Source organism: Carassius carassius, chromosome 45 (assembly GCF_963082965.1).
Source record: "Carassius carassius chromosome 45, fCarCar2.1, whole genome shotgun sequence".
Lineage (NCBI taxonomy): Eukaryota > Metazoa > Chordata > Actinopteri > Cypriniformes > Cyprinidae > Carassius > Carassius carassius.
In genome coordinates, this window is record NC_081799.1 from 10,746,340 (window position 1) to 10,760,125 (window position 13,786).

The 13,786-nt window shown below is 40.9% G+C and overlaps 1 protein-coding gene across 1 annotated transcript in view; it reads right to left on the bottom strand.

Moving 5' to 3' along the window:
• Nucleotides 1-698: 698 nt before the first annotated feature.
• The window catches only part of LOC132127306 (protocadherin-1-like), a 90,623-nt gene continuing 77,535 nt past the window's right edge, over nucleotides 699-13,786 (bottom strand). The window contains exon 5 of the mRNA XM_059539103.1: nucleotides 699-2,810. Coding sequence (XP_059395086.1) covers nucleotides 2,437-2,810 — 374 coding nt within the window. The 3' untranslated portion in view covers nucleotides 699-2,436. The remainder of the gene's footprint in view (nucleotides 2,811-13,786) is intronic.

The window sequence follows — 13,786 nt, forward strand, 5'->3', positions numbered from 1 at the left end:
GAAGGAAAAGTGAGCTGGGCTAATTACGCTGGATCATGACTCTCGCTGGATTTTTTTTTTCCCTATCAGAGTCACTAAATGGCTTTGAAAACAGCATAATGTGCTTTCTTTCCTTAGGGCGGGATAATCATTCGCCTTATTTAATCATGGCTACGTCCAGTAATTTCCATACGTTTCAGCCTTAATTATTCGGCAAGAGGTGCTGAAGGCAGTCATGATGAGGTAAGTGCTGTGAAAATTGTGACTCGCTAAACAATTGAAGCATTTGGACCAGGATCTTTTTCTGTGATTCCTTTGGGGGCTGGAGTGTTCGCATATGCCAACTGCACCACACTCATAAAGTGAAGTGACATTCAGCCAAGTATGGTGACCCATACTCAGAATTAGTGCTCTGCATTTAACCCATCCGAAATGCACACACACAGAGCAGTGAACACACACACACACTGTGAGCACACACCCGGAGCAGTGGGCAGCCATTTATGCTGCAGCGCCCGGGGAGCAGTTGGGGGTTCGATGCCTTGCTCAAGGGCACCTAAGTCGTGGTATTGAAGGTGGAGAGAGAACTGTACATGCACTCCCCCCACCCACAATTCCTGCCGGCCCGGGACTCGAACTCACAACCTTTCGATTGGGAGTCCGACTCTCTAACCATTAGGCCACGACTTCCCTAATTCGTTGTAATAACTTCCCATTACTCACCCTAATTAAGGAAATGCCCATCGTCAACCCCCCTGCAGACAAAGCACCGGGATCTGGGCAGGTACTGTGCTGCAGTATGTGTTGAAAAAGTAGAGATATTGAGGCGATGCAATAGTAATGATAATGTCCATCAGATATATGGTTCTTGAGCACACTAGATAGTCATTGTCAAAATGGTCCCCTAGAGATTCTCTGAAACTTGGAGGGAGACACAGCTTTAGAGCAGGTTAGATAGTCAGCACAGTGTCAAAGAAAAAAAAAACTAACCTGAAGAAATACCCAATCAATGGAGGACAGAACATTTACGTAAAAAAAAAAGTTGCTGAAAATAGGCAAATGGCGAATGGTGATGTGATCATTTCTAACATTTGTCATTTTTCGACTGTGGAAAAAAAACATGCACAATTGACATGCGAAAGACAAGACAGGATTATCAGTCTAATTTGTCCATTGTGATTGTTATATACAACTGTTTTAAGGCATTAATACATTTGTTCTTCAAACAAAGTCTAAATAGAGTGACACAACGATTTCATTTCAAATTGTAAAAACTATGTAAACAAAGAAAACAGGACAGTGAATATGAGTGTGGCGAAAAATGGACCCATTTGATGGAGACTAGGTGTGTTTGTGGACTTAACACACCGTTGAGTTAACAAAACTCTACTGATAATTTGAGGGGAGGCAGGTGGTCTCCTCCTCACTGAGGCTGTGCTGTGTGAGCCGTAGGCGTCTTTGCGAGTGCCAGGCAGCGTTTGCACTATATCGTGGGAGTTCAGGAGATATTCACAGTGCCAAAAAACACAAGTTCTGCCACGACACAAAAGTATGCACGCACATTCTCATCTGTTGAATAACGTGTTAATGTGCCAGAAGCCACTTGTGTTACTTTCGTGACAGTAGGTCCCCTGACACACGAATGCACAGACCGGCATATGTTATGGTCTGTCATAGTGAGTTAATCGCTGTTAAACCCACTGCCCACCCTCACCAAACACAAAACTATACACCGTGCTGCAGTGTGCATATGGATATACAGTACAGCAGGTGAGGATCTGGGTCCTAGACGGGCACAACAAGGGTCATGGAGCACCATTAGGACGTTTTTCCCTTCACTCCAGATCATCTATTCACGTTCCCATATGGCCATTATGAATGTTCAGACCCTCGAAAGCAGTGGTACCAACACACACTTCAGGTGTTCAGGCTGATTTAGATGTAACTTGTCACTATTTTTCAACTTGAGCCTGATAGTAATATTCATATGTACACCATAAAAATGTATTTACAGCGTTTTACATGTATAAAGACTGCTCTCCTCTGAGGACAGGATCAAGTTAAGAGTGTTAGACACTCTGGATGTGGCTCAAGACCCTTTTACAGCAGTTTCTCCTGCCCACTTCAGCACTTGGTAATCTAGTAGAAGAAGCAATGAACATTCTGTAGGCTAGCGAAGCTAAACGTTGGTAAGTCACATAAAAGTATGCGTTGGTTGTTTTTGATGGTATGCAAAAACAGTACAAACAGTTGAAAAGAACAGTAAAAGTGATGATAATAAATAGATGAATGCATGTATAAATAAATAAATAAAATTAATCTACTCTGACATTATGACAATAGCGTGTTTTTCCACTATCTGATTGATATCCTGTTGCAAATTCGATGTTCTCTTTTCGCAACCCTGTCTCTGTAATTTCTGATATGCGTCAATCAAAGATGGTGGGTGTGGTTATCTCACAGGTATATCTCTCTTTTCGAGGCGTGATTGGAGCGGGGGCTGGTAGGCGGGAACTCTGATGTCACACTCAGAGGCACCTCCTCCAGTGGGACGTGGTCACTTGGGGTGTGGTCACTGCTGGAGTAGGCACTACGGGAAGGTGGGAGGCGTGGCCTATTCTCCTCTCCTCCCAGCCTCACGCTCCCATTGGCCAGGCGTCCCAGGCTCCCCCTCTCCTGATAAGGCACAAACGTGGACAGTTTAGGGGGGTTGCGGGTCTTGCGGACGGGCGAAGGCTGACCGGGCATCCAACACGCATCTGAGTGACCCAACTCGCTGCACTCCTGACTGCAGTTTCCCGTCATGGCAACATCAGGCAGTGAGCGAATATCTGTGAGAGGAAGGCACACAAAAAAGCAGTCTTTAATGATGAGTAAATGATGCTAAAGAACAGCAAATCAAAATTTGTTTTGATATGCTCGAGTTCATTTCTACCGGGTGAGTCACAGAGACACTGCAGTTCACCTAGCGTCAAATGTAAGCAACTAACAGGGAATACACAAAGAGCTGCCAGTGGTTGCTATGCACTGTGGTGTGGTTGCTATGTGAGAGGCAGTTGTTGCTATGCTCAGTGCTGTTGTTATGCATTGCATACTGGGATTTCTTCAGTGGCTACTGTGGGTCAGATTCTTCTGGTTTGATTCCTTCAAGTCATTTGAATTGAAATGGCTTCAAATGCTGACTGACGTGTGCTAGGTGCCTTTGAATGTCTGCATGCCCACATACGTGCTGGAAGTTTGGTGGCAAAAGGGTGAAAGTGCAATTCATTTTTCACTGCATTTATGTCCCTTGGGCTGCAATCCCTAGATATACATGTCTTGAATATTTATGTACATATACACATACAGGCATGCTCACATTCAGTATCCTACATTCAACACTAAATGAGACCCACCAAGGCCCCTGAAGGAAAATTCAGCACTAAGGCTTATTGATTGGCAGGTCTGAAATTAGTGAGCCGCTGATTGCTATCCATTTTCCATTCCACTGTTCCCTAATTAATTAATTAGGGCCGAGACCCAGTGACCTCATTCCAACAGAGCCACACAGAGAGCTACATTAACACACACTCCCTGTAATCCGCCAACCACATGCATTCTTTCTCAGGATCCATTCTACTCTGTGGACCACGTTCCTCACACTTGGGCATTCGCACTAGAGGTTTTCAACCTCTCAGTCACAAACCCACCTTGGGTTGCTGGATATGGAGATAGGGTTGTCGCCTTTTTATTCATCATACATTTTTTAGCAGAATTTTTATAGTTTATTATAATCTATAAAATCCGTAAAATAACAAAATGACTTCATTCTATGACATTGCTAAGACTTTTGGGAATTGAGGACCAAATGGAGGCATGCACATTTGCAGTGTTATTTATGGTGTAACACGATGCTGTTGTGATCAGTGCGCCAAGAGTGTGTGCATCAATAATAACGGACTATCGCATGGCTAATGTATGACTCCTGTTAAGTCACTATAGTCGTCTTCACCTTGATTTCAAAAGTCACCCATCAAAAATTTACTAGTGTGACACTGGTTTGCTTTATCTAACTGAGAGATAGTTTGCGTATCATATGCTCATACAGCGGTTGGGTGTTTTGAGCCAGCTTTGGCTGCTCTAAAACAATCAGAATATGGTGGAAGTTTTGGTTTGAAGCCATATGCATGCTATAATTAATAATTTATTGAAACCTGGATGTGAGTCTATTCTTTCCAGTGTCTCATATGTTATCGGCCGGGTTTTCAAAGCATTGGCACTGTTTTGAACTGACTACTTAAATGCATTTGCTTATGACTTTGTTTTCTGTAAGTTTGCTGGTTTAAATTGATCTGTTTGCAAACTTCTATAAGTTTTTTTATGTATATTTTATAAAATATTATTTCTTCTGTAAAGTATTGATTGAAAGGGTTAAACATTAATTAATTTATTCGTTTTTTTTCTTACCACTCCGCAAGCCTTTGACATGCTCTGGCGACACACTGTGGAGGCTCATCCCACACTTTTAAAAACCCTTAAGACAGAAAAAGACTTGGGCTGCTCTGAAACAATCACAGATTACGGGAGAGGTTGTGGTTTGAAGCCATACACATGCTAAAATTAATAATTAGCTAAAACCTGGACGCAAGTCTATTTTCTCTGCTGTTTCATATGTTTTTCATATTTGATCAATTCTCATTTTCTACAGACATTTCTAACATTTTAAAAAACATTAAATAATATATCAAATTAGCACAGAATTAACATTACACATCGTTGCCCATGTGCATAGTGAAACACTAATGCTTAGCAAAGTGCTGTGAGTAAAATAAAATGTATTGGAATAAAACCAAACAAATGTGCCATTTTCCCCAATGCGCCTTCAGGATGTAATGTCTAGTTCCAAAGATGATGAAGACGTTTATAAAAACATATAAAAAAATATCACGGTTTATTAAAGGAAAACAAAAGGCAATCCAACTTAGAGCCCTCACAGACCTCCTTTTTAGGCCCCTGCCCAGCCCGTGTCCGAAAGCTTATCAGAATTACCGGCCGGTGCCCTACCCGACCCTGTCTTTTTTCCCTCCTTCTCCCAAAACAGCTTATTCTATTGTTTGAGCTATTAAAATAGTTCAGTTTTGAAAGTAATGACAAAGTGATTATATTTCATTTAATATTTTTATGTTCATTTAGAAAAACATTTGGAGAATTTTTTGTTCTTTAAAAAAGTTTTTAGTTTTTTATAGTAACGACCAAGCCGCCAGCAGCAGACAGTGAGCCTATATTTGATCAATTTAGCCTTCTCAAATCATCACGACTTGCCTAAAATAAAATATATAGATATAAAACAGTGAAACCTTGATAAATGTGCGATATATCCAATTAGGGATGCACCGAAATGAAAATTCTTGGCCGAAACCGAAAACCGAAAAAGAGAAAGCCAAGGCCGAAAACCGAAACCGAAACCGAAACACCGAAAGAAATTATGCCAATTATTAGTACCATTGCATTTATTGCTATGACCGTGAACTAACTTTACTAAAATTAAGACATTGCAATTGCGTAAATTAATATTAAAGTTTCAAAGATAATTACAATTACATAAATTATTTAAAAAAAAACATAAAAATACATAATTACAAATTATGCAAATATTTATTAAGCACATTGCAACAATGCACAGTATTAAAATACAATTCAAACTAAAAATGTATCCCACTCATGTGTATATTAAATAATAATGTACAGGTCTAATGGCCTGCAGAAAGGTTTTAAAATTAACTGTTCTCTGATAAAAACAAAGTGCATTTAGGTGAAGTGCATTTGAAATTTTTCTCTGTAGGACTAGAAAGTGCATTACTTCTCCAGTAGGCAAGACTGTTATCACTTCTGGGGATGGGGACTTGAGACAGATAACCATCCAGCTATTGAGCAGTTGAGCTTGTCATCTGCCTGACATTTGAGAAATATTTGAGAGAGTGTATTTTAATAGGGCCAGGGCATAAATAAACATTTTTATCAAATTAAAGCAGAAATCTAGCAGAAAATCTAGCAGAAAAATGGCTACAATCTGATATTATGTATTTGTGTGTGTGTGTGTGTGTGTGTGTGTATATATATATATATATATATATATATATATATATATATATATATATATATGTCACATATATAGTAGCCTAAGAACAAAATAGCCAACGTATTATTATTATTATTTGAGACACTTTCTTGCAGAATTCCACTGAACACATCAGACACCGAGGGTGCATGCCCCTCATCTGGTGCAGAGACGAGTCTTATTTTCTCTCAGTCTCCTGCGCTTGGAGCTTCTCCGTTTTCAAGCGGGTTCTCCGCATCCAGCGCGGCCTGGATCATTTCTCGTGCGCTCTGCCTTATTTCCGCATCCAAGTAATGGTCTTTATAACGCGGATCAAGCACATTCGCAATGAAGTGCAGAGGATCCGAAAAGATCTCAGTGAGATGTGTGCTAACGGACTCTACTTTTCTTTGTTTTCACTTCGTGGTCTGTCTTAATCTCTTTGTTAGGAGACGCTTTAGTGTTGCGAATAAAGGAATAAGAAGAGAGAGAATGTTTTCACTGGTGTGAAGTGAATGTCGCGGGGAGCTCGTGGTCTGCGCTATACAGGTGCACGTGCAGGTCGCGGTTTCTGTTTGCGTCATCACAACATTTCGGCCGTATTGTTTTGGTGATAAAAGTATATCGGCCGAAAACCGAAAATGCAATTTTCGGCCGAAAATTTTCGGTGGCCGAATTTTCGGTGCATCCCTATATCCAATAGTTTGTGCGGAGAGTGGACGCTAAAGTGCGCTTTGCAGGACATGGAGGCGCCAGTGTGATCACTTCAATTTTTTTTTTCCAGTGGATACGCCGTTATTTTTGTTCATAAAGGTAAGTGTAATACATCATTCATAACTGTGAAGGGTATACTTTTATTTGTATGCACTCAAAATATCAACAATATGTTGTGCTTTTATAAAAAAGCAACAGGAGCGCTTCACAAAAATGAACCAAAACTCAGCGAATACCTGCCTCACAAATATGATAAATATGTTTAGAAAGCTTTAAATTACTACTTAACGAAATAAATCAAAAACAAAAAAAAACTATTTGTGACGAGTGGGGCGGGGCCGAGGGACATGGGAGCGAGGCCGGTGGAGGGATTGGAGATGAGCTACACCTGTTCGACCCGCCGGTCTCGAGGCCCACGGAGGAGATGGAAGGATATAAAACTGGAGCGACGACAGTGAAGGACGAGAGAGGACCAGGCCTGGGCTTTTAGTTGTGTTTTGGTTTTTATTTGCGCACACCAGTCGTCCGTGAGGGGCTGGTGCGCTGTTTTGTGTTTATTTTGCTTTCTTAAAATGTTATTTTGATTGTCCGCCGGTTCCCGCCTCCTTCTTCCGGATGAATATGAAAGGTTTTATCATTACACTATTTCATTAAAATCATAATTATAATCCATAAAGATACATTTCTCTCTAAAGGTGCGTCTAATGAGGAACTGGTGAGTCAGGATTGGCACTTTTGTCAATACTTTGTGGCAAGCTTAAGCCTATTGCATGCATTTGAATGCAGAACTGTTCAGCTGCGCTGACGGCACGCACCATTCGTGCTGCTGCTGGCGGGACAATAAACACCATTGAGGCACTCTCGACTTTCGTGGTAGTGCAGCAATTTTTTCATCACTAATTGATGGGTGTCTAAAGTATAAAAATAAGGAAAAGCCTAAAACAGACCCGAGACCCGGTCCGTGTCTAAACTATGGCGTAAAAATTGGCCCATAGCCCTGCCCGAAAGGTGTAAAAAAGTTGTGGCCCATCGTGCCCAGGCTAAAATGCAAGGCTCTAATACAACTAGTAAACCAACTGCAAAACAGTGTGCATAGCACAAATAATACCAGACAAAAGAGGAGTGAACACAGAGGAACTTAAATACACAATGATAAAGAACTAAAGAGTGAACAGGCATGCTGATTAATGAATGTTCATGGTGACTGATGAGTGGCAGGAAACAAGAAGCGGGAAGGTGATATGAAACTGTCACAGTGTCTGGGTTGTGTTCCCTGGGTTTCCACTAGGTGTCCTCAGTTCCCACGGTGTTTATCATATTATCACTTCCTGTCTCCTTATTTGGTCACCTTCCTCCTTGTTTAGTTAATTGATTGTTCCCCACCTGTCTCCTGTTTCCCCATTATCCTTTTGTGTATTTATACCTGGTCTGTCTGAGCCTTTGTCACGGAGTCCTTGTTGTATGCTTGATACTTCCCAGAGTCTGCTCTTCCCATGTGTTCTTGTTTTGTTTATTGGATATTCTGGTTTTGACCCTGCCTGGACTGTTTACCCCTTTTGGATTGCCCCTCAATAAACCTCGTACCTGCATTTGGATCTCTCCTGTGTTCCTTGTATCAACGTACGTGACAGAAGGGCTCCGTCACCTTGAGATCCAGCGGTATGTCAATTAACGCTTCTTCCCCAGCCACCGAGCGGGAAAGGATAATGGGGAAACAGGAGACAGGTGGGGAACAATCAATTAACTAAACAAGGAGGAAGGTGACCAAATAAGGAGACAGGAAGTGATAATATGATAAACACCGTGGGAACTGAGGACACCTAGTGGAAACCCAGGGAACACAACCCAGACACTGTGACAGTAACAAACAGAACATACAGTAATGGTGACACAGGTTTATTAATTAATTGCATTACTCACCTCTAAAAAATGAAAAATCTTTATGATATATATTTAAAGAAAAACAATTTGATTGCCAAATGATGAGCTTATTTCTGAAATAAGCTCATCATTTGGCAATCAAATTGTTTTTCTTTAAATATATATCATCTATGGAACCAAAATACTTAAGAGCAATAGCAATCACTAAATTATTCATGATTCCCATTTTGGAATTCCAATAGTCACAAGCATTTATTATCCTAAGAATGTGTTGCGGACCACAAAACATTAAGAACCTCTGATCTGCACTCTCTGCCTGCAATGTTACCTTTCTCTCCACTTTCGATTCTGACTACAGTCCCAAACTACTTCATCTTCCAGAGACAGAGAAAATGATGAGAAAAGTAGTGGAGACCCTTAAACGTGCAAGAGATCTACAGATGGCAGCCCTGAGGCAGACGGTGGGGCCCATGGGACGTACCTCCACTGGCCATGAACATCCATGCAGCTTTAATGCACTCATTAAAAAGAGCTCTGTGAGGCTCCACTGGCACAACATAACTGACAGTTCTCTTCACACGAAAACACCACACTGACCCCACCACCGCACAGACGTATGTATGCTTCAAAAACTTCCAATAAGCAGGGGTTGACATGGTCAATACATCAAAAGAGGTCTGGAATAGTGTAAAAGAGGGCGTTTACTGGAGGAGGAAAGAGGCTTTATATCTCACCAAGCGGAATAGATCAACTCGCCCCTCTGGAACAAACACATTAGAGTCCTACAGTCCTGTTTGTGTGAGTGTGTGTGAGAGAGGGAGAGAGAGGACTAGAATGTGTGGGAGAAAATGTGTGGTGAACTTGGAATATAATTGCATGTGTAAGTGATAGTGTGTGCGTAGGAAAAGGAGCATGTGTGTTAGATGACGCTTCTGTCAATGCATTTGCAAAGTAATAGTGTGAGCACACGTGTTTGTACAATAAAGATGTGTGCTACAGATGGCGTTTGAAAGATGAGGTGTTTGGAGTGTAGAAAAGTTTGTTTGTGATATTCTTGTGGCTCTATCTAGGCAGGTGTAGCCTTGAAGTTGGTTTAGGTGAACTGGAAATGAAAGCATGCATTTAGATGTGAGTAAAGATAAAAATGGAATCAAAACCCTACTTTCCTAAATGTACCTAGTCATGCATGATTGATAAGTACAAAATATTTTAAAATATTCTCATAGTATTTAATTAAAGCAGCATAACAGTTTTGTCCAAAATGGCTGACGGAGCCAAAGCTATGTATATGTAGGCAGGGAAAAAAACATAATTATTACACTCTATCAAAGAAGTAGTGTTTATAAAACAGTTACAGTATTTCTGATTTGGCGTGCCACATTTGAAGTAATTTTAAAATGCTCCTATGCAAACAACAGTTCAGGTAATAATTAGTATGCTACATTGTGGAAAAATGTATAAAAAACCTGAAACTATTTATTCACTATAGGTGCCATATTTCAGTTGCTTACCATACACCTTATCCTTAATACAATCAGTAAGCGTATTTACATGCACTTCACAAGTTTTATTAATTTGATTAAATTTTATTAAATTCATCTTTTCAAAATATCAATTACACTGTTACACATAGTTAATAAAGATTACTGGAACACGTTCTACAAGAAAAAAACATTCTTTCCATCTCAAAATTTTATTCAATGTGTTACTTGCCATTTCTTTTGTAAATATACTCTCGGTGAAAATAGTTTCAAAGCACTGAATTTGGTTTTTGCAAAGTCCAACATACACAGACACAGATACTGCGATTGTAGCAAGGCTTTGTCCAGCATACACATTAATTGGCTGTGAATGACTGTAGCTTGTTTATAACTGCCCTTCAAAGCTTTGAGTAGCTTACGGCATTCATAAATGTCTTAAAGGTATGTGTGTTTTGCCATTTACTGTGATTGGTATTGTGTATGGGCTTTGGACTACACTTTGGTGTTTTCTCTGTACAACAAAAGCTTGAAACCATCTAGGTTTACAGCCTTAATCACAGCACACAGTCTGGTAGAGACCAAAGGGAAGTCAGAAAAGGAAAGATGAAAGAGCACAAAAAAGGTAAACTGCACGCTACAGGCGCTTTGCCGTGACCACCTTAGTATGCAAAACTTGCCCGTCCTTCATTTTAAGACACATGTAAGGGTGGGTTTGCAGTGTTCTTGCATCAGGGAACCAGTGGGATGACTGGTCTCGTGGATCTGTGGCAGGTTTCGTTTCTGTCTGATCTCCAGCCGAGGGGTAGTGGGGAGGGGAAATGGGCATGTTGCTCTTCCTGAGATTTCACAGAACACCTCCTGTTTGATCCGGTGTGCACACTTTCTAACGTACCCTCAGCCTTTTGCCCTCTCTCTGTCTCTCTGATCCTCTTTTTTCTAGTGCTTTTTCCGAATGACTCTCTCTACCTTGCTTTTCTGCTTTTATTCTCCCACCCCCTCCCATCCTCTTTTACTTTTTCTCCAGTCTGCCACTTTTTCTCTCCCTTCGTTACCCTCCCTCCATCTCTTTCCTTCTACCTGCTGCTTCTGAGTGCGCCACTGTGCTCTAATCAGCTGGAAATTACAGTCCAGTTCACGGAAAAGCACACCAGATGAAAAGAATCGGTCTGACTCCACAATTGTCCACGGTTTTAATCAAATGTGCAAAATGCTCATGTAATTATAAGAATCTATTATCAAAAATCAGTTGCCCTGTGGTTAACCACGAAAAAAACAATGATGTCTATATTTCTGTAATAATTTGTGGCAACCGTCTTCTTGCGGAGGGAAAATGCCACAGCTTGGTTTTGCCTGACATGCTGAGGTTATTATCAGACACAGAAGCTCCTCTAACAAGCTGGCACTGCTGAGTACATCATGTTACTCTCTAGAGCAACCAGGAAAGACAAAGAAAATGAGAGAAATCAGCCGAGAAAATAACACAAAATAAGACAGATCTTGGGATCCTTCACATAATGGCAAAGACATCCCAAAAAGGATACACATTTAAGAAGTAATGATAGCAGATTTTCAGGTGCTGAAGCATTATAGATGTCTATTATCTTGTTTTGTTTCTGTGACACGGCAATTTCTGAAAGCAGGTCATTTCTCTGTTATAAAACCCTTCATATTTGGGGTAAGGGGCCTTTGAGGGCACAACAAGTAGCATTTCAACCAACTGATCATGTCTACCCATCCTTCAGTCTCTACCGACTCAGCATGGGGCTTTTGTTAAGCTAATCTCAGCCTCTAAAATTTTCACTACAGAAAGGGCAAAAAAGATTTCAAGGAAGATTTGATTCATTATTGAACACAGTACTACTCTATTTTTGTACTTGTGAGAGTGTTGATTGCAGCTTGGAGCATTTGGGTTGCTGCGGTTGTCTTTGGTCTCCATTATTGTTTGCCGTGCTGTGCCATGGCTTTCCATTGGAGAAGGAACAGAATTTATGAGAAGCTTCTACTAGAAGACCTAAAGATCCTCAAAGTAGAGGTCTGTGTGGGATTGATTTTTAGTCTTGTTTCTACAAGATTATGTCCATTTGGAGAATATCCAAGCCTGCACTTTGTAAACAATTTCTACCTTAAAACAACTTTTATTTTATTTTTAGATATTTATATTTTGCGGCAGTCCCACAAGTGATTTCTATCTCGCACGTCCTGCACGCACATTGTTATCTTCCCTGTTGTACTCAGAGATTTAGAATTTTTTCTGTGATGCACTCAGTTGTGTCGAATGCAGACCTCTACCTTTAAGAGAGGATAGGGAGAAAGGTTGGGAGGTGGTGCAGCCATTTTGATGAACTGATTAGCCACTCGCTTCTGCCAGGTCCTCCTGATGGGCAGCAATTTTTGGGCTAGGGATCATTTTCCTCTTGGCGCCAGAGTGGTGCTGCTTGGCTGTAGCAGGGTCCTGGGTTTTATTATGGTGATTGCTGGCGCTTGTATGGTCCTATCTGGCTTTGATGCAACACACTTTGGCACTATCAGTTTGCTGTTGGATTATGGGGTAACAATTAAAGTCTGGCTTTCTGGTGTGTGACTGTATAATCACAAAGCATTAGAGCATGGAGCGAATGGGCAATGGTGTGTATGGCCGCATCAATACGTGCAAGGGAACGTGACTGTGTTCTGTCTGTGGATTTACTGCGTATGTTTGACTACACGGACCGTGTTGCCATTGGCTCGCTGGTGAAGATGGAGAGTGGCCGCAGTGGACTTGCTCCTCTCAGCACTGCTGAAAATAAGGAAGTACATGTCAGAACCACACAGCTCTTCTCCCTCTAGTACCATCAATCATGGCAGGCCAGTTCAGTAGTTAGAGACCGCTTCGCTGGCTTTCCGTGTATGCGTGTGTGTGTGTGTGTGAGATAGAGGTATGAGCCCCAGGGCATTTCTTTGCCTATATGAGCAGCCCAACTGGGGTGGAAGTGGATTTGGCTACAAGCCAGCAGTCTCTCAAAAGTGCCCTTTGCTCTACCTGCTCTAAGAGAGCTTTTCTGGGCAAGACATTGTGGTGCAGAGGTGGTGCACAGATTTTGGTTGCTCATAACCTCCTTGATCATCTGATGGACCTTTTCACATTTCCAGGGTTCTCAAGATGGAGAAGTCATCAAATTTGGGTAGTTTTCTCTAATGGTGAATGTACACTATTAAAAATAGAATTTTTCCTTTCTATTTGTGTCAATAGCAAAAGAAAAAGAAAACTCACAATAGCATTTCTATGGCTTAACATTGGTCAGAAAAGAGAAAGATTTAAATGTGCTGTCAGTCCCTACCTTCTCCCACCACTGATTAAAAAAAACACTCAAAAATTACCCAAAAATCTGTCATCATTTACTCACCCTCATGTCGTTCCAATATTAATGAAAAACTGTTTCTGTCCCACCTCCAGGTAACCAAAGCTTAAAGGGTTATAAAGGTGTTGTATATACATATGTATGTGTGTTTGTGTGTGTGTGTATAAAACTTGTCCCAACTTGGGAAAGTCACATTATTTTTACTCATTTCGCCTTAAGTTTGGGCTTTTTAGGAGATACAAAAGCACACCACAGGAAATGGGTGCAATGTGGCATGATAATCGTTTTTATCTCGAATCAAAACTGAAATCAAAACT